This window comes from Bombus vancouverensis, unplaced genomic scaffold (genome assembly GCF_051014615.1).
Source record: "Bombus vancouverensis nearcticus unplaced genomic scaffold, iyBomVanc1_principal scaffold0035, whole genome shotgun sequence".
Lineage (NCBI taxonomy): Eukaryota > Metazoa > Arthropoda > Insecta > Hymenoptera > Apidae > Bombus > Bombus vancouverensis.
The window spans coordinates 644,062-665,493 of record NW_027468926.1 but is presented as its reverse complement, the minus strand read 5'-3'; the positions used below and the strand labels follow the sequence as shown (position 1 = coordinate 665,493).

The 21,432-nt window shown below is 35.4% G+C and overlaps 1 protein-coding gene and 1 long non-coding RNA gene across 4 annotated transcripts; one reads left to right on the top strand and one right to left on the bottom strand.

Annotated features, from left to right (window-relative positions):
* Nucleotides 1-4,759: 4,759 nt before the first annotated feature.
* Nucleotides 4,760-9,682, bottom strand: LOC143304445 (venom serine protease Bi-VSP-like). 2 transcript variants are annotated; one of them, XM_076626926.1, is made up of 6 exons: nucleotides 9,551-9,682; nucleotides 7,418-9,222; nucleotides 7,063-7,341; nucleotides 6,719-6,987; nucleotides 6,562-6,658; nucleotides 4,760-6,399 (listed from the first exon to the last, which is right to left on the bottom strand). In XM_076626926.1, the coding sequence occupies exons 1-2, from the start codon at nucleotides 9,680-9,682 to the stop codon at nucleotides 9,067-9,069; spliced, it is 288 nt and encodes a 95-aa protein (XP_076483041.1). In that variant the 3' UTR covers nucleotides 4,760-6,399; nucleotides 6,562-6,658; nucleotides 6,719-6,987; nucleotides 7,063-7,341; nucleotides 7,418-9,066. The 2 variants fall into 2 exon arrangements, with proteins under 2 accessions (XP_076483041.1, XP_076483042.1); XM_076626927.1 differs by lacking the exon at nucleotides 9,551-9,682 and having other exon boundaries at nucleotides 7,418-7,513; nucleotides 7,726-7,856.
* Nucleotides 8,408-16,818, top strand: LOC143304447 (uncharacterized). 2 transcript variants are annotated; one of them, XR_013061126.1, is made up of 3 exons: nucleotides 8,408-8,472; nucleotides 10,959-14,374; nucleotides 14,526-16,818. It is a non-coding gene; the product is annotated as an uncharacterized LOC143304447 (long non-coding RNA). The 2 variants fall into 2 exon arrangements; XR_013061125.1 differs by lacking the exon at nucleotides 8,408-8,472 and having other exon boundaries at nucleotides 10,272-14,374.
* Nucleotides 16,819-21,432: the final 4,614 nt, after the last annotated feature.

The following is a 21,432-nucleotide window of genomic DNA, read 5'->3' as shown; positions in this document are numbered from 1 at the left end:
AAGTATATGCGTCGGTTCGATGTTGAGTCTTAAAGACGTGGAAGACTCATTAGAGAAATTCAGCGGGGATGATCTGCTGAGTGTAAATCAGTGGGTGGAAGACTTCGAGGAAATGGCAGAAGTGTGGGGTTGGTCAGACGCCCATATGGTGGCCTATGCTAAGAAATTACTCGCAGGCTCCGCTCAGGCCTTCGTACGACAAGAGCGATGCGCGAAGTTTTGGGCAAAGCTAAAAAAGGCGTTGAGGAATGAGTTTAAAAATGTAGTAAGCGACCAACAGATACATGGCGAGTTATCCCATAGAAAGAAGAAAGCAGATGAGAGTCTGCAACAATATATGTATCACATGTGCGGGATTGCAAAACAAGGAAGGGTTGATACGCAATCCTTGATAGACTACATTATTCAAGGCATTCCCGACGAGGTCGCGAACAAGACTGTGCTATACGGAGCCAGGAATATCGAGCAATTAAAAGAGCGTTTCAGGCGCTACGAAGCGATAAAAAGAGATATGGAGATGAGGACGAAATTTGAGGAGCCGAAGAGTAGCACGGTAAAGCCGGTGGCGAAGCTGTCCGAAACCGAGAGGAACAAGGAACCCGGTCGATCTGGAGATGCGAGGAAGGCGCGATGCTACAATTGCGGTGATGCGGAGCACGTGTGTGCGGAGTGTCCGAGCAAGTCGAGAGGACCTAAATGCTTCAAATGTAGGGAGTACGGACACATCGCATCAAAATGCGACAAGGCACTGGGTGAGCCCTCAAAAAAAGTTTACAGCGTGTTTCGGTCGTTACAAACAAGGCGTGGTAAGGATGTTAAGATGGAAAATTTCGAATTGAGCGCGTTGATAGACACCGGTAGTGAGCTGACTCTAATGCGAGCAGATCAGCATGTGAAAATCGGAGCGTCCAGATTAAGTCGGGAAATCGTTGGATTTCGCGGTGTCGGTTCCGGAAGGAATTTTACGCTCGGGAAATTTTCGACGAACATTATTATAGACAATGAGTCGTACTGTATAACCATACACGTAGTTCCAGACACAGTGATGCAACATTCGCTTATTATTGGCGCAGACTTTTTGGACACTGTTGAAATAAGTATAAAAGGGGGAAAATCTTTTATTAGTAGAATAAAGGACGAAAATCCCGATGAGTGTCCGGAAGTCCTCAAGATAGATGTAGAGACACAGGCGAGTGAGATAGATTCGTCACACGTTAAGGACATGCAACATAGGCTAAAAAGAGATTTGAAGAGAACCAAAGCATTGCTAAGAGACGCTCAAACGATGCTGGAGAGATCGAAAGGTGACTCGACGGGTAAAGCAGCTTTACGACAGCTGAAGAACCAGTTAGAAGATGCAGAATGCGCTAGAGCAGTTGCAGTTAAAGCGAAACAGGCACTGGAGCAAGAACCGAATGAGACGCAGGCTTCGTTGCAGGAAGTACTGCGGCAACGTTCCGAAGCAGAAGATCGTGTTAATGTAGCTAGTCGCGAACGAACTGCGCTACTGTCGCAATTGGAAGAAAATAAAGAAGAGTTAGCAGAAGTTTTGAAGAAGTATCGGGCAGCTGTGCAGCAAGTGTCGGAGGAACGGAGAATAGTGGCAAGACACGTGGTGATTGGTAAAGTGGATCACGAGATGGTGTCCTCGTCGGATTCTTGCGGCCAGCAGGAGGACTTAGCGAACATCACGAGGAGGAAGAATCTGGCTAAACAACAGCAACAGGATGTTGTTGATGATATTTGCGAATTTACTGAGAAGGATAGCGTTGCGGGTGTGAGGGTTGTTTCAAGTTTTCGGATAGACTCGAAGAGAGTGAGTGCAAGGCGAACGAAAAGACAAGGGAAGTCGCACGCGCGGAATCCCTCCAATAATATCGATACGAAGATTCGATATACAGAGGATGTGGATGACGAGGACGACGATGGGATTGTCGAGGACACGATGAACGTGAAGACCTTCGAAAAAGAAGAGATCATAGTCTCGGTAGATGGTAAGTTGTTAACGTCTTCCATGTACGAACCGAGCCTACGAAAATGTCACGATGCTGCCACGACGATCAAAGCCCCTGACAAGAGTGAAATGGGTAAACAAACAACGGAGAGGAAGATAGAGGAAGAGCGAAAGAGGAGCAGTAGCATCGAGGACGAACAGGCCGCGGTGTTCCAAGAGGAACGAGATCAGCTGCGTGCGGACGCAAAGAGACGGATTGAGGAGATCCAAATCCGAAACAAGCGGGCGTATAACAGGAGACGCAAGAAGGCGACAGCATACAGAACGGGAGATCTAGTGGCAATCGAGAGGATGCAGAGGGGTCCCGGGCTAAAGCTGCATCCGAAGTTTCTTGGACCGTATCGGGTGATAAAAGTCCTGCGAAATGACCGATACATAGTGCAGCGAGAGGGGGAGCGCGAAGGGCCACGTACAACTTCCACGGCAGCCGATCACATGAAATGGTGGAATGCTGACGATAGTGATGTAAGTGCGAGCGGCGATGATGAGCACATCTGAGGGCAGATGTGATTGTCAGGAAAGGCCGATTGTGATATCGTAGAATAGCTTTGATTGGAGATCGGCTGAAAATAGAAAAACCGTGTACGTCGTGTTTCTGTGGTTCGTTTACATTTAAGAGTGCCTACGTGACTAAAGGCACGTAGTTGGTAGTTCTTACATAGGTATGAGGGAAACCATAGACAACGTTAGAAGAAGGACGGTTTCGCTATCCAAGGCGAATCGAAAAGTGTGCGTGTTGCGAGAATCAGAGTTGATCGAGACGTCGAAGCATAGAGTCGTTAGAATTGAGTTGCGAGTGTTGTCGAGTGTTAGAGTTGCTAGTGAGAGAGAGAGAGAGAGAGAGAGAGAGAGAGAGAGAGAGAGAGAGAGAGAGAGTTACCAAATAGTTGTCAAGTTATTTGTTGTAAATACGAGCGTTGCATTTAGTTTTCCTGTTAATCAAACATCGTTTCTCTGTCTAACTAATATCTGTATTTTCAATCCATTATTAATAAATTATAATTAATCGGACAAAATTACACCTTTAATATATTCCGATATTACATTACCGTGATGTAATATTTATCATGCTTATTTTGTACGTAAAACGAATCGTTGGAATATTCCCGAAGCTAACGAAGCATTTCCCAAAAGTTAAACCGAAGAAATTAACGCGAATAGTTAAGTGAAATTTTTCCATTAACTTGCTGACCAACCGGCAAATAAAAAATCATAAAAATTGTTTCAATGTGTTGAGGTCACGCATAACTTCTTTTTTCATTGACGATTACCAAACAGGTAAAATTTCGAAATTGTACGAAGGCCACGTGACCAGATCGTATTGGAATTTGAAGTGCATGGAAAAAGACAACTCGAAGTACAAACCTTGAGCTGTACTACTCGAAGTACAAACGTGAACTAATGGATGAAGAAAAGCAATTAACGCCAAACATCCGAACAGCATCTTGGAGCCCGTCATTGTTCTGAAATAAAAGAAGTGACGAATTAAAAAGACGCAGGACTAATAATAATAAAGGAAACTTAGTTCGTATCATAAATTGAATTTACATCAGAAAAGAAGCACGATCAAGCGAAACAGATCGTAGAAATGACAAATATCATCGATATACGTTTCAGTGTAATTTCACTTTTGAAAATTATTTAGTTTAATACGATCGTATTCATCGCTCTGAAACTTTCATTGTGCTGCAATTTGTGCTGCGTCTTTTTAATTTCTCTATCTTTCTGTGTTTTCGGAAAAATTACTTGAAAGATTAAGAATTGCTTGCCTTATTTTATTTTCGATTAGTTAGGATTTGATTGTTCCAGGTAAGGTTTATTATTTATAACAGGTTTTATCACTTGTTTATTATTTAGGAGTTTGTTATTTTAGGATTAGTACCTTTTAGGATTTCTTATCCTTCGAGTTTCTGTTTCAGATATCTAGGTCTATTTCAAGATGTTTTATTACATTAGGATTATTTATTCGATTAAGATAATTTAAGAGTTTCACAATGTACAAAGAAATAATCGCGTGAAATTTAGATTTATGCTTTAAACGTATTAAACACGCGGTAATTTCAATGTCTATAGCCTCGAACGTGTTCTGATTAGTTGTGTCATTGTCTGTGACATTGAAATCACAAAAATCCATTGCAAGTGTGCTGTCATGCAATGTGGATGTAATTGGGTTTTTTGGGTATTTCCTGTATCATCTGATTTGTACAGTACTATTTTAACGCAAGGACAGGAAACTTATTATATATTTCCCGTCCATTATTTGAATCGTTGTGAAGTGTAACGAATTATATTCGATTCGAGGAGATGTTAATGAATTACCCATTTCATATGTAATTACATGGAAATAAAAATCAACAGACAACGGAATTTCCAATATTTTTTTGTTTCGTCACGTCTTTTTCATAATATATCTTTTATAGGTACGTGATCTATTAATCGTTCGAATGGAAATAATTATTCGTATAATATTCAAATGATTCTAGCCATAAAATAAATTAAAACGATACCTGTCAATGATATGCAATCTGCGTATGACGTCAACCTCGATCTATGCTTATACAAGAAATTTTATCAATCAATGACTAGATATACAATAATCAAATATTATAAAATTTCCTGAAAACCTTTAGGTGTTAATATTAAGGTGTTAATATCTTTAATATTTGCAAGTTATTGTTTAGCGCTAATTAGTTAGAATGTAACAAGTGGTGTACCAGAATTGAGATAATTAAGCCACACGAACAATCTTATTTAGATCTTTTTAATTTTTTAATTCTCTTTTGCTCCAATACTTCGTAAAATTAATCTTCGTTAGCTACTACACTTCATAGAATGACAAGAGATAATTTGTCTTATATAACGTTTCATTCATAAAATCTATCATTAAAGTATATCTTCATAAAAATATCATTCCATACTAACGGTATATTTGGTGTCATACGAGATAACAGTTACCAGTGATGACATATGTAACTTTATAAAGATATCTCGTTTTATTATATATTAAAAGAATGTACTCATTGCTGCTATATTTCAGATGAAAAAAAGGAGGCAACGATTTTACAGTAAAATCGTTCGTTTACAACTGATTCATTTACATTTCATGATAATACTGTGCATTCTGAATATGCTATGATTTGGTTTAAAATAATAAATAGTCCATTCTTGCATACTATTGCTCCGGCTTTACTTGTATTTTCGATATTGGTATAAATAGAAAGACAATTAATGTCGTTCGAGTCTATTTTCGGATCATTTATATTACGTTTAATCCATATAGTTATTATATGAGACATAGTATCGTAAAATTTGGAAGAATAAAACGTTCGTACAGGATGTACATTTTATAAGAACTCCAACAAATCTGCGTGTGCACCTAAAATACAAACCGATAGTGATTGTTCATAAGTTTATATACATTATCTAATGTCAATCGAAGGTATCAATTCTTTTTCTCCATAAGAGTACTTTTTCATTTATATGTGTTCAAAAATACATGTGTTCAACCGTGAAGCATATGTCACCTACAACGAAAAAGAGTTTTCCTATACTTAATATTTCCTTTATATACCTATGAAAGTCTATTCTTCGCGTAGTATGAAATTATGAATAAATCTGGAATATTGTTCAATCTGAAAAGAAAAATAACTTATTGACATCATTCATTGATACGAGATTCAGAATGTTTGTTTTGTCTTGCAGAGAAAGAAGGCAGTCCTTTCTTTTAATGTGAAATAGAAAGCGAAAATTTGAAAACAGATTTTTTGGAAATTTACTTGCAAATATCGTTTTCAATATCGTGATTTTCTTCCCAATGGTACTGTACTTTCAAATTTTCCAGTATCCCTCTAAAAACAAAAAGTCGAACCTCGTTATCATTAACATAGGCATTACAAGGAAGAGAAGTATTAGAAAGCAGCTCCTTCTTATTATGGATTTCTTTATAATCGTGTAAATAAGAAATTCCGGAAATTTTTTCCTCAAGAATTTAATTCTTGTGTTTTGATTGATAATTATTACACTGCATACTAACTTTTCGCATACTGTTCGCGTCTAACAATTTCCTAATAATAACTACTTCAAAATTACATATGTTCTTGCACGAATTCAAAAGTACGTATGATACAATTACAATTGATTCTAAAATAATAATTATTTAAAGATATTAAGATACTAATTAAACGTTTCACTATATTTCAAAATCTGGAACAACAAATTTTTATTTATAAAAAATGAAACTGTCTTTATATATTCTTTGTCATGATGCTATTTCTTATTACCATGTCGACATTTTTTAAAATTCATTTTGTTATCTCTACGCAATATGAAAATTCATATACTGCTTAATATTTTTTACATATTATCCATCCACCGCATGATATCTCCTGAAAAATCAAAATATTAATGTTATATTATTACAATGCTTCTTAAATTTCAATTTTTGACAAATTTGAAATCCAATATATTTTGCACAATTATTATTTATCAAAAAATTCTAAGTTAGTAACTTTCTTTTCAAATGGCAAATAACATGTACATTGACTTACCTGTAAGTTTTTGTTCCTAATCATAATTTCCTCTTATAGAACATCGTTATTGTTCTCATAATTACTACCAGTGTCATAGATATTGTAGTGGCTACAACTGAATTAATAGAAAATGATAAATAACTGTGTATAACAATGACACATAACTTTTACTTACATATCAGTCGATAAGGGATTACTGTGATATCCTGTTGATGTTTCTTAAGGCACTTGATTAGGTGCGATACGGTATCATTCCTTATGGTATACTGTAGATAAGTATTTTAGAAAATAACAAGAATAAATGTAAATTATTCAGAGGTTCCAGTTTCGGCTTAGACATAAATACAGGACCATTTGCAAAGAAGAAAGGGTGCGTTTCTACAGCCTCGTTATAGTAACCATGAATACCAATCTCTGAATTACTGGTTACTAAACATAAATATCCTATAAAATTTAATATATTTCTTTAATTTGTAATACATACATGAGATAGTAGTTCTAAATTATGAATCATCCTACCTGTGATATTACACTTTTCCTTATAATATCATCACTCAAGTGAACAACATTAAGATCATGTAAACCATGTCATCCTATCTTACTGTGAAGATACTTAGTTATGTTATCTAACGTTACAAAAATATCATCAAATTCAAGTCCTTTTATTCACATCACATGGCCACGGCGATCTGGTTCTTCGTTATATAATGTTCTAAAATTTGTCGTATATATAGGATGTACAAACCGTGATATCAAGGTATCAGTTCTTCCTTCCCAAGGGACAGTTTCATTAAAATTCTGATAGAAATAAAGATTAATTATTAATATTCTAACAATCATATATGTTAAATACATTATAGTCAACGATATATACCTGAGCGAATGTAGGGGTGATTCCTTGATAATTATAAATGTCATCAGCCCACATCATTGTGCCACTTCTTTGTACTCCAGCCTCTAGATTAACAGCCTAAACAAACATACAAAATTTTATAGAAGCTGTACAAAATATAGTATATATGCGCAATATTGAAGCGTTCAAGGGGATATAAAGGTAATGTACATCACATACACGTGTACTCTCATGCAACAAAATACAATTAGATTTAATAGTATAAGCTCTTTTGTTCATCATAATAGATTGGAAATTTAAGTGTCTTACGAGGGTGAGTAAAAAGTTACCCGCTCTGTCGGTGTAGAATTTATTTTAAGCAATTGTCAAAAAAGACATACATCATTTTTTGACATAATCACTCAATTTCTGTATACACTTTGTCCATTTGCTGAAGGACCTTCGTATTTTCTCGTTAAAAAATGTTTTGGGCTGAGCTGCGAACCACGAATGCATCGTCGTCTTCACCTTTTCATCAGCTTTCTCGGCATCCATCTCGCACAAACTTTTTAAAACCCAAATCTGTCGTGCACTATTGCATAAGCAGAGCCGTGGCTGATTTGCAAATGATTTGCCACATTATCCAGTGTCACTCGTCTATTCCATAGAGCATAAGTTCATGAGCACGTTCAATGTTGTCGTCGTGGATGTGGACGGGCGTCCAGCTGCTTTTTCATAACACTTGTGCGATCTTCTTTGAACTTTTGTGCCCATTCAAACACACTTCGTGACAAAACACTTTCTCCATAATGTGCATTAAATCTTTGATAAATATAGGCATCAAACATAACTTCCGACCACAAGAAACGAATCACAGCATCCTGCACTGTTTTCCTGCAAATCGCCATTGCAAAGCGCCATTACTCGCGCAACGGTCACAAACGAATTGACGTAACACAATGAAACCTGCGCAGCAGCACTGAACAGATATTGACGTCATACGAAGAGTGCAGATGGATCAATACGGTCGACAGAAGTTTTAACTATCTGGAGTGCGGATAAATTTTTACCGAGAGTCGTATAGGAATCTATAATCTGTAAGTACACCTTTGGCTGAATGGAAATTTCTCTTACATATAGTCAAAAATGCAGAAACAGTGTATTGAATTGGAAAGTGATAAAAAATAAGCGAAGTTTCGAGGTTGCATGTGATTGCATGAGTACACAGGACGTTTTTAGCGAATAAAAAATAATTTTGAAAGACACGAGACTTATCTTGTATTTTATGCACTCTCTGTGTCCGAATCTCCAGAAGCTCTCTATCTTATGAAGTGTTTTAGATTAGCCGGAAAATTTTGTATGTACATACAAGAAGTATACGATCTAGGTGGAATATTCCATTATTCTCTTGATACAACAGAAACGAAATTTACAGAACTTCTCAGAAAGTTGGTTTATTATTACCAAATTAATAGAATTAATATACGTTTATCATCTTTACATACCTAAGTCGTGGAGGTTTATCGTGCGTAAAAAATTAGTGTCGTTTCAAAGTTACATTTCGTACATTTTAAGCCTATAATTTGTAACGTACAAAACAATGTAAATTTGAGCTGTTTCTTATCTCCACAATAAGAAAATCCAACTTTACGTTTTTTACACAATGATATTTATGGAACAGTAATATCATATTATTGCATCGCTTGGAGAATGAAGTCAAGGTACGATGTGACCCTAGTGTAAACGCTGGGATAGCCAGCTGTGCCGCACTTATAAGCGTAAGACACAATACCTATTAAATAGGAGGTTAATTCATGTTGTATCAGCAGTGGTCCGCCGCGGTCAGCCTGAAAGGATCGTTAAATTTTTAATCAAAGATACTGAAATATATCGATCGAATTGTATTGAAATTATACTTATATACAGTAACAATCTTCTATTGATTTGTGTATAGAAATACTCCAATTTATAATGTACATGTTATATGTATTTTGAGCAAAACTAAGATTAGAAGGAAATTAGATTAAATACCATAATGAGGTGTGAGAAGTGGGCAAAACTATTAAATTGTGTTTATCTATTATTTCTAATGTTTAAGACGTCGATTTGATGTTAATTCGAATTGACGTGTCTTCAGATACCGTATAGTTTGTAGTAACTCTGTAACTTAATTACCGTACAAGAATCCTCTCCACCCTGAGCATGTTCGGCGCATATTATACCATCAGTGATATCAGGTGCATTAGGAAATTTGGAATAAGCTATTTTGCATTCGGCGTTCTTAATCACTGGCATTTGTACTTCCATTAATGCATTACGTCGTGGTCGTCCTACGAAGAAAATAAGAAAGATATTTAAGACTGGAACTGTTTAATTTTATTATAAAATTGATATCACTTACTATATCTTAACGCTCTCCATCCAGCAACAAGGGGGTTATAGCCGACGAAGTTGCTCTTTCGTAGGGGCTCTTTCGTACAAATGGGATATACGTACCCTGAAAAATAAAAAAGTAAATGAAAATGCAGGAAACGAATGACGAAAAGTATGAGAAAGAATTGTACACGCTTTATGACACAATATATGTGTACAGTAAGAAATTTCAGGATATGATACTTCAGTAATACTCAATAGCATATATATATATATATATATATTTGAGGAGTTACTCGAAAATGGCACCTCCTCCACCAATCTAAGAATGGCAATATTATGATTGTGTATGTTTTCTATTCCATCCATATGTGCACAATGTGCTGCGGTCAAAACATGCCTAGCCGATATCAGGGAACCTCCGCACTTCCATAGTGGTTTGTCTGGGTTTCGGGGATTACGAAAACCTAATGCATAGTCATAGTTGTGAATATACATAATTTTTTACATATTTACATATACAATTTTTTACATATACATAATTATTCGATATTCGATCATACAGCAGACGATAAGTACATACGTACAAATACTGTGAAATAGAGATTTGATAAAGACAGAAATTAAATTTTTATTCCAGTGGAATACAAATTATTAAATAATTCTATATAATTTCTATTTGAACTATACTGAACTATAAAGTTCAAACGTGTAATTTCTGCCCTAACAGTTTTTGATCTCTATCCATATTATTACTCCTATATCAATTTTTTATTTCAAGCAAAAAGATACTCTTCCTAACATGAAGTAAAAGAAAGAAATAATTCAAGTTAATAAGTAAAGTTACTACCGATAAAATCATAGCATTATTATTTAGTCTAATTGAAATGTACATTGATGTGCTGTTTAATGCCTTTAAAGTTCATTCTTTGCAGTAAATGGCTTATTATTAATCGGAAAGAAAGACATAAAACGTACCAAGTTCAGCTGGTTTACCATCGACCACCCTGGTATGAGAGACGTTGCTAAAACCACGGTATGGTGGTCGCAAAGCCTTATACTTATACACAGTTTTTATTAAAATTTCTCTCTTCTCTTTGTTTGGATCGTTCGGACAGCAAACGATCGTAACATTGCCCTGGTATCTGCACACTGATCGTCTATAAAAATCGGTGGCTGTACGGTACTGTATCTGCCATATTTCTTGCAGAGGTTTACATTTTCTGTAGTCAAGGCACCTGCCTTCTTGATTGTCCGGTGTGGTACATTCTGGATCAAACAATTTTAAAACATTTATGCAGTTCAAAGATGCGTAAGAAAGCGACACCGATTACTCAACTTTCGAAGTAAAAAGCCGATCAAGTCCACCGGATTGCCCTACAGACACGTATTAATCCGTAAGAGTTAGTCATCATGTTGATAATAATTATCTAAAGAAACTTTTCACGTGAAAATATAAAATTTTAATTGATTAGATATTGTGTTAGCCATACTTAAGAAAGAAAATGAAAATGAATGAAATGAAAGAAAAGGACTACCTTCAACCTCATTTTTTAAATAAACACTTTGTCAGTTTTGCGGTAAATAAATTCTTAGGAATTCAGGACAGTTTTTAGTGAATCATTTTGTTTCGACCGTTCGCGGAGAGACGCGATCGCGAGATAGCACGTCAACGAGAGTTGTAAGTTCCCGTTACGATTAAATAATCGACGCCACGAACTGATCGATCCCCTTATTTCGATTATGATAATAAGGGTAGTTCAATGAAATTCCACGGAATTAACACAAATAAATTAATGTTTATTTCAACAACTTATTAACTAGAAAGATATAAAAGGAACAAAAAAAATGTAACTGCGTTTTGGTTGATAAGTAATGCGCGACATACCACATGTGTTGACGGTTCGACTTCTCGAAAAGTTCTGAACGCCTTTCGATTTTTTTCGTTTTTTCTGGAAGGCGACCCCCACTACGTTCGGATCACGCCACATTCTTTTACTGCGAGGTAAAATACGGGCCACGAGTCGACGTTTCTGGAAGTCGCCCTGCTTAATGAACCACGCGCTTGCCACTACAATGTTTGTTTGCCGGGCAGACGCGACGATCCGCCTGCGACATTATAGTGGCGCGATCGATAGTTAAGAATATGACCTATGGTAAGCCGCATGGCGTAACATTCTCCCCCCGTTGAGAGGGTACCGATCAAACTAGGGAGGTGTGGTTGAAGTTCCCATCTTATTTCGTCTCGGTGGCTAGTTGTTCGGGTTTCTCGAGATCGGGTTGAATTGGCAGTGGGACAAGCCTTTTGACGCCCCGATCCAAAATGCTCTTTGCCGTCTGAACTGTAGCTGTCCGGATGACACCATCGGCGCCTGGATGAACCTTGATAACTCGGCCCAGAGGCCAATGCATGGAGGGAACGTTGTCCTCTCTGAGGATGACGATTGTGCCCTTTTGGATGCTGTGTCCACCCTTGCTCCATTTATTGCGGTTGGTTAGCTCGTTCAAATACTCCTTATGCCAGCGGTTCCAAAAATGTTGTTTAAGCTGTTGGATATGCTGCCATTTGGAGAGTCGGTTCGATGGAATGTCTCTGAAATCTCGATCACGTAAGCACATTAATGAATCGCCAATGAGGAAATGTCCGGGAGTGAGGGCTAGGAGATCATTTGGATCGGTGGAGATAGGAGTTAGCGGGCGGGAATTGAGGACTGCTTCTATTTCTATGATAAGAGTATTACGGTGTTAAGCTCATATGTTTCTGTTTCTCCACTCGCGCTGCGCCATAATATCCTTTGATATTTCCGATCCTCTGGTCGTACGAGGAATTGCCGATACATTTTCTCGATGTCGCCAGTGAGTACGTACTGATGAGCGCGGAATCTAATTAATATACAAAATAAATTGTGAGTTGATTCGAGAATATAGGATTTCCCCATTTTCATGATTATCGTGATTTTTGTATAAATATATTTTTTAAGATACTAATAATTAGGTAGTTATAAATTAGTATTATCAATTATTTTGCATTTATAATTCCGCCTCTAGTATAAGTGTTAATTGAAAACTAACTTTATGTTTCAAAAAGTACTAGCAAAGTCGTTGAGTAACAAGCCACTGATGCTAACACAAATAGCATTGTCGTGATTAAATATTTCTAAATATTCATTTTTCATTTTGAACCTGTAGAAACAATTTATTATATATACTATTAGCTAAGTAATTGCATATTTAATTAAGTCGAAATATAAAACTTAGTTATTTTAATAATTTAAAAAATAAAAAACTGACAAACATTTCAATTTAATTTATGGTTGGAACAAAAGACAGTTATTTTTCATTAATTGAAATATTGCAATGCAGAGTACTTTCCAAAATACGCCGAGAGTATTCCTGATGATGAAACGAGCGTTGCTTCATCGAACGCAGCTAAAGAAAACAACATCTATGTAGTTGGTGGTACGATGCCTGAAATAGAGGGCGATAAATTGTACAATACCTGTACTATTTGGGGTCCCGATGGAACGTTGATAGCAAAACACCGAAAGGTAAGTAATATATTCCTTTATGGCTTTGAATTTGAAAATATTGGGGTGAAGAAAGTGACTCTATCTAGGAATAATTTAGGAATATACATATGTACATACGTATACTATAACCAATTCTATAATTTACGGTTTATAAAATACGTTATGATACGGGAAACGCCCATTTTTGTTGTAATGTGTTTGTTGTTGTATAAATTTTTCACATACTTAAAATATTATTATACTTATTTTTTCTCCTTTTTAAACATTATTAAATGATAAGATTTTTTAATAAAAGAAAGTGATAAAAACGCTGTCAGTTATTAAATAAAAAGTAATTGAAGTTTAGGAGTTGGTAACTTTGATATTAAATTACAAAAGTTGCAGCAATAGAATTAGCGACTACATTTTTATGTTATTAGGTACATCTATTCGACATCGACATTCCTAATAAGATTACTTTTCGAGAGAGTGATTCACTCAGTCCTGGTAACTCCCTAACGACGTTCGATGTGGAGGGCTGCAAAATAGGTATTGGCATTTGCTATGATATTAGATTCGAGGAAATGGCACGCATTTATCGGAACAAAGGTACAGTAACTGAATCGATCAATACTTAACTAGCAAAAAATTAAATATCTTTCTTAAATATATTCTATATAAAATTAATATAATCTGTAACTCTGTATAAAAAGAAGCTTAATTTAAAAAACCAGTATATTTGCTGAAAATGAAACAAATAAAAGAATTAAAAGCACAATAAGAGGACTGTCCTCGCATATTCAGAAATGATGGAATGTGAACCGTGCAACTACGAAGTTAATTGGTATTCGGTGGCTTCATATTTCCTGCTTCTCTGAGTTAGGTTGCCAAATGCTGATATATCCAGCGGCATTCAATATGACCACTGGACCACTGCACTGGTCATTACTTCAGCGTTTCAGAGCGAATGATAATCAATTATACGTTGCCTGCATATCACCGGCTCGTGTTCCTTAAGCAAGTTACGTCGCACGGGGACATACACAGTTGACCAATCCCTGGGGAAAGATTCTTTACGATTTGGAAACTCAAGAGAATATGGCAGTCACCGATATCGGTAATTTACAGCTTAAAATTAAAAGCGAGAGATCCATGATGTAATTAATTTTTAGTCTCGTTAATTTATCGATTTAGCCATCTTCCTCTGTATTTGTTGAATTTATTAGTAAGCATTACTTATTACTTCGTATGTTTCTTTTTTCTATCAGATCTAAAAGTTGTTGAGGAAGTAAGGGCTCAGATACCTACATCTTCTCAGAGACGTACAGATTTGTACGACACTGTCTGTAAGAAGGAGTAACTCTACACTAAAACAGAAAATGTTTTTTTATAATATTTCTACTACGATATCCTTTTTCTGTGAATTATTACTAATTTCTTATCATTTGTACTACATGAATGACTCAATTAAGAAAACCAAAACGTTATAAATAATAATCTGTATATCTTGTGTATCAACATGTAATTGGATATTATAATAATATAGGAATGCTATAATAATATAGGATAATAATATAGGAGAATAATAATATAGAAAAAAATACATGCTTTTAAACACCTTTAATATCGATCACATAAATTGTTATAATTCACAATGATTACGCATACATAAAAGACCCCTTGATAGTAAAATTTACGATCAAAAGGCAATTACGTATCGTTTAACAACATTTAATTTATAACACCTTTTAAACATTTAGACAGATTAACACATAACACTTCTTATATATAAACATCAATTCGAAGTTATCGGCTTGGAGAAATTGGTCGATTAATACCTGTAGATTGTATGTCTCGATGAAAGACTTAAAGAGAGCAAAAACATGATAATGCCGCTAATATAATATTCCTTCTTTCTTGTATCTGTCTGCCTCTCAGGTCGTTTTACTAATTACAATAAGTAATTTCGACTTCTTTGCGCTCTCTTTTAACGCATTCGAGACCGAAAGAAATTCATATCAGTCAGTAGGTAAGGGTATAATATACATATTTTATATATAACTTATGTAGTAATGTATATATCATGTTAATTTCATATTTTTTTCAATATAGAATTATTATATATATATATATATATGTCGGAGATGAAATGAAAAACCGGAGCCTTCCCTATGCAATTTTGAGGAGGCCTTTTAGTGCTTTGGCCTAGATTTTATCATAACTGTAATTAAGTAATTGTCATCTGTAATTGTTTGACATTTGTGAAAAGCGAAAGTGGGTTCGAGGTGACAACTGGTCGCTGAACGTAGCCACGGTCACGGGATAAACGTTTTGCTTGATGAAGACAGAAATTGCCTAGTATCGGCGTTTGGATCTTTCTCGATGTTACCAAGGAGTATATAACAAACTTTTGACAGATATTGCCTAGCAACAACGATTGGAACCTTCTCGATGTTTCCAGCGAGAATATAACAAACAAATGCAGTCGTATTACGAAAAAGATTTTAATCAGAGAGGCATTCGTGTGGTCGCCTTGGAAAGTGATACATCGAGTAATTTTTCCGTGTGATTCAGCAAACGTATTTTTGTGTTATAAAATTGTTTAAAGTTTTCCCGTTGACCGTGTATTCGTTTGAATCCCGGATCATTGTTTATAGCGTAAATTAAATTCAATATTTGTAAATTTATCAATCGTTAATTTTCATTATTCGTTAAAATTAGTAAATCGTAAGATATATTATTCGTTTCTTTTATTGTTCGATAAAATTTATTATTCTTTAATCTAATTAATAATTTAATTTATCATTTGTTAATCAATCATATCATTTACAAAATTCATTATTCATAATATTTGTAAAACCTTGTTTATTCGTGTAAATATATTCTCTGTTTTGTAAAACAATGGCTAATTCAAACGAAGAATCGGTACGCGCCTTAAATCCTAATGTTAACCCGACATATATATATATGACTGTACATAATACATTATAGAATAACATAGTATATAATTTTATATTTTAAAAATATGAGGTATACTATTTAAGATTGTCATCGATTTAAAATCAAAGTATGAAAAGGATACCCTGGAGAGAGTAAAACACAGAATCATTCTAACTAAACATTCAGATCGTACCGACACCTAGGTATCGTCTTACAATTAAGTCTCGGTCTCGAATGGATTAAAATGAAATACATACTTGCAGCTTCAACATCTTCAATATCGAGGAGATTCAAACTTTACAAATAAATGTAAATTGCGATGTAAAACAAAGCGATGTAAAAAGGGAAAAAGGAGGAAAGAAGGAACAGGGAAGCAAAGAGAAGAAACGAATTTTTCATTTTCTCTTGCCAGGAATATAAGATGCTAAGTAATCTTCCTAAGTAATCTCCTCCAGCTTTTTCTAGTTTGCTCAATAATTATTAGTACATGTTAGGAAAACAAATAGAATTTTTGTTCTCAAGCGAGGTATAATTTAAATTTTGTATGTACACAAAAATGTTAAATATCTGTAATAAACATGGTATAATCAATTTTTTTACATAAAATTATATTGTATAGGCTATTGTTATTTAAACATTTTAAATTGGATAAAGAAAAAAAATGACGCAAATAAAACGTAGGACATTTTAATTAAAGAGACTAATATAGAGATTTATCTACTTAACTGTGATTAAATCATCTCCACTTAACGCTCTACCTCTTCTATTAATTATGCTTCGTTAAACTATGATTACAGAGGATGGGTTTTTTGATAAAATGACATTCTGACAAATATATATAGATCGATATATATAGATATAGATAGACAAATATATAGATTCTTACAACAGTAGTTATGAATGAACAGTAGTTATTGTATCAATTCCGTTCTTCAGAAGCTTCATTTGTGAAAAGACAATTCGCCAGAATATGGATTCACTGTAGTTATAGCTATAGGATTTCAATCTAGTTGACAGACTTGCTTTACGTAGAGAATATCTGTCTCTTGTTCTACCTTATCGCGATTCTCTCCTCATCTTATACGCTTTGTCGAGTGTCACGTAATTTTTGGGTTGGTTGGTGAAAATAAAATATAGTTGAGTCGTAACACAACTATTAACTTGGTTTTAATCAACCTTTATTATGAATTCAGCAATCACAATGTAACACGCACTGAGTTAACATAAATCACAATTCACTCCAACCACGTTATGTAAGACTTAGTTACAACAATACATTAAGTACGCGACTTATAAGAGTAGAGACCGACATAGATATGTTGACTATTCTAAGGATACAGAATAAGTGAAGTTTTACTGACGATACTGTGTCTGAGGAAAGCTAGGGGTGGGTGTGTCTAAGGACACGGGACTATCGGATTTGTTGATGACAATTTTGGTTAAGGAAGTGAGGGCAGTAGACACCATCTCCGATTGGATAATAGGACGGTTGGTAGACCAGGAAGGGTTTTAGCCGCCCTCGCGAGAAAGTTGCCAACGGAACATACCAGAAGTGGAGAAAACCAACTTTCTAAGCTAACACGTGGTAGACAATAAACGTAAAGGGAAATTTAAGACAGGAAATACTCGCTTGGTCCGAAGGACTTTAACTATAAAAATGCCAAGGCCCCTGGTGGGCACTTAAGACTATTGAGGGTGCGCGCCAAGGATATGCAGACATCTGGGTGCCATCCTGTCCGTGGTGTGTGGCCTGGTCTCTGATATGAATTGACGTTACACGAGCAAAGTAATATTGGCATATATCTCGGCTCTGGTTACAATCATTAGTTTCCGCCTAAAAGGTTAGAATCACATAGCTCGCGCTCTACTCTCGTTTATTCAACATTCAGGCCATATGGTCGCATGCGACGAGTTTTATGTTAATTCCGACCGATTACAATACCTTTCTTTCGTTTACAAGGAACGACGAGACTGGCAGTTGCGTGATTTCCAATGCAAAAGCCGCGATATCTGCACGATAACCTAACCTGAACCGATTTTGTTGTACTATTCTTATGTGGACTTCGTTTGTACCACTTTCGTAACAAAAATAGAATACGTAGAACACAGCATTCCGTTATGCGATATTGTCGATTCATAACATCCGAAAAATCAGAGATAATTATTTCCCTACAGTTGTACATTTGTGTGAAAAATTACGAACGTAAAGTTGTTTGGTGCATGCACAGTCCTCCCCTCCCCTGCATTTGCGTGGACATGCTAGAAAGATTCACTTTTCCACGGTGAAACTGTATGTATTATAATTTCATTTTTACAAAGGTCGAACATCCTACTATGCATAAATTTAATATTAATATAAGCAGGTTTCGTGTTAGGTATTACATCTGACGTATAAGCACACGTGTGTACGAGCCTTGGTTTTAAATGTCTTGTAGTAGACACCGAAAAGATTATTCAGATGGATATCTGACTCAACATCAATATTTTACTAGGAGATAACATGTTAAGAACACGTTGGTGGATGGCATGGGAGATGATGAATGAAGACATACTTCTGTGAGATACATAAAATAGTAGTCAAAACGTATTTTGGCGCTTGGGGACAGCAACAGCTTTTTTTTTTTTATTTATTTGTTGGAATTACAATCAATTCTCGCGTTGAGAATTTTCAGTAATTTTTCTGGCGTGGCGCAGTGACATGGCTGTTTATTTACAATAAGTTAATACTTATTATAGATAGGTATAATTTATAAGTATTATAAGTAAGTGCATATGCTTAATTTGGATAATTAAATGAATCTAACGTTTAGGTCTAGCGGGTAGTGCCTCTTCAGCCTGCGAATCTGGTCCGTCGTATCGAGTAGTCCAGTGATTAGGGGGTTTCGGTGTTTCTTGACTCTTTTGCTATATCTGTCGCTATATTTTGCTATTTCCTCTTTGACTGTAGGTATCTTGAGGTCGCGGTGGATGGTTTCGTTGGTAACATACCAAGGTGCGTCTATTAACGCTCTTAGCGTTTTCGATTGGAATCGTTGTAGTATTTCGATGTTGGAGTTACTTGCTGTTCCCCATCGCTTCCTATATCCCTATATTCCGTACTTGCTTCGCTTGGTACTTTTATAATTTTCGTAGTTACAATAAAAAATTTAATTCTTAACAGATTAAAGATTTAACCTCTTGCTTTATAGTGTACAATAATTTTTTTCTTTTTCTTTTTTTTTTTTTTTTTTTTGTATAGGTTATGTGATCCATAGTTTGAGTAACTAGTACATATATATATTTACGTGACAAGCTTTCATTTCAATCTATATTTAAGATTAATATTTTATCAGTTTCTGTTCGTAACAACATCGAAGTAGTCCATAAGTTTGAAGAGTATAATTAAGGAAGTTATGAAGCAAGAGGTTAAAGACAAATTCTGAAAGAGGTTATGTACAACTCAGTAGTACTGCTTCACATTACTTTGCGAATTACTTTTCAAGCATAAAAATAGTTTAACAGCCACTTATAGTTACTTCCTTACCATTACATTCATTAAATTCGTTTGATTTTGTAAACAAAATAACCACGCTGACCAGTCTCTTATTTAAAATAGAATTATTTTGTCATATATCCAACAGTTTACTTTCTCTTCGCTTTGTCTCGTATTACGACTTTATAACGGTGTTTCTTTAAACTTTAAACGATCGTAATAAATGTATTTACGGACGATGACTGATATCTGGTCTGTCTTAAAGTTTCAACTAATTAGTGCCCCGTTACTTTGGACGTTATGAAATGTTGTATAACCAAAGACTTATCTTCTCTTTTGGTAGTTGCATAAGAGAAGACTGAGCCATTGAAACGCTCGAATAGATTAGCTGATTCGCTTAACGTATTTTTACTTCCGACGAGCTAAACACAAGAGCAGAAAGCACATAAGGAATAATACAGAAACGTCAAACGTATACAGAAATATATTTCGTAAAAGCATTAGTACGTAACATGTCTTTATAATTCTATTTATGTATAGTAAAATGGCTTGTTTCCATTTTCATGAATTATAACTGACATTTCAAAGCATTCATGTAGATATGTAACTCTCGTTAATTAATAATTTAACAATGCGTCATGAAACGTATCATTTTCGTTTCTTCCTTTGTTTCGTTATACACAGGAATGAATTTGTAAATAAAGATGTATAATCAACGATAACATATGACAGCGAGTATAATAACTGTCAGCAAAGGAAGAGGTCGGTAAAATGATTGTGGTTGATTTCAGTGTATCGGTAAATAAGCTTCGACAGACGTTGCCGGGGGACTCGGTGTCGGTGAAACCGCGTCGATGAAATGATTGTCAGTGATTTAAAGATAACCCAATTTATTGATCTGTCTCCCCTTCATGGCGTTGTACGTCTCTCTATAAAACATATTCTACCTCGGAGGGCTGAAAAATTTAACTTGGTCTCACTGGACTGGACTGTAAGTAAGAAAATTGAAATGCAAAATCCACGTGTGAGCGCAACGGTTTAGATGGAAAGTTCGATAGGACAATTATGTATATTAGCCTGAAAGAAAGCTCGTGGCTTCGCACGCAACACGTAATTTCCCTCGCTGAAATAATCCTATTACAACGATACGATTTAAAATTTTCCTTAACAGACCTCGCAATGTAATTCTTCATCTACAATTTTTTATTCGGCCTGAAACAAGAGACCTTCGAAGCCTTATAGAGTCTCGCGAATCTAAAAGTCAGGTTTCAACGTATTTTCGCGTCTTATTCTATAATACTGAAGACATTAAAGGTGTTAACGATTATTGTCTCACTATGTACGTACATCAAACGAGTACTTACGTAAGAGACGAATGGAAATGGAAACAGCCGAGAATAATTGAAGATAATTTGAATACGTTCCAGGCTATAATACAATTTCTCGTGAACCGTAATTGATTCGCAGAAGGGAATTGCTGCTTCTCACGACTAGCAAAGTGTTTCGCAAAAAAAAAAAAAGAAAAGAAAAATGGTATCGGAAGGATAGAAAAAAAGCGGTGGCCTACATCAAGCAATCTTCATGCCGATAATGCATTTATTATTCAGTTCGTTCATTTTCTATCGCGTAACAGACACTGGGATAACTGACAGAACGAGCGTATAAATCTTGCATCTCTCAACCTGACTTCTCCCAATTCGTATACTTCCATCCTTCGTATAAGTGACAATGAATCAGAAGAGTTTCATAGCAATATTGAACAA

What these genes read in the sequence shown, in the direction of transcription:
- LOC143304445 (XM_076626926.1), bottom strand. Translation starts at nt 9,682, where the DNA reads ATGGAAGTACAAATGCCAGTGATTAAGAACGCCGAATGCAAAATAGCT. An exon ending in GTGGAGAGGATTCTTGTACG is followed by an intron (nt 9,223 to 9,550) that starts GTAATTAAGTTA and finishes CGATCCTTTCAG; the next exon opens with GCTGACCGCGGCGGACCACT.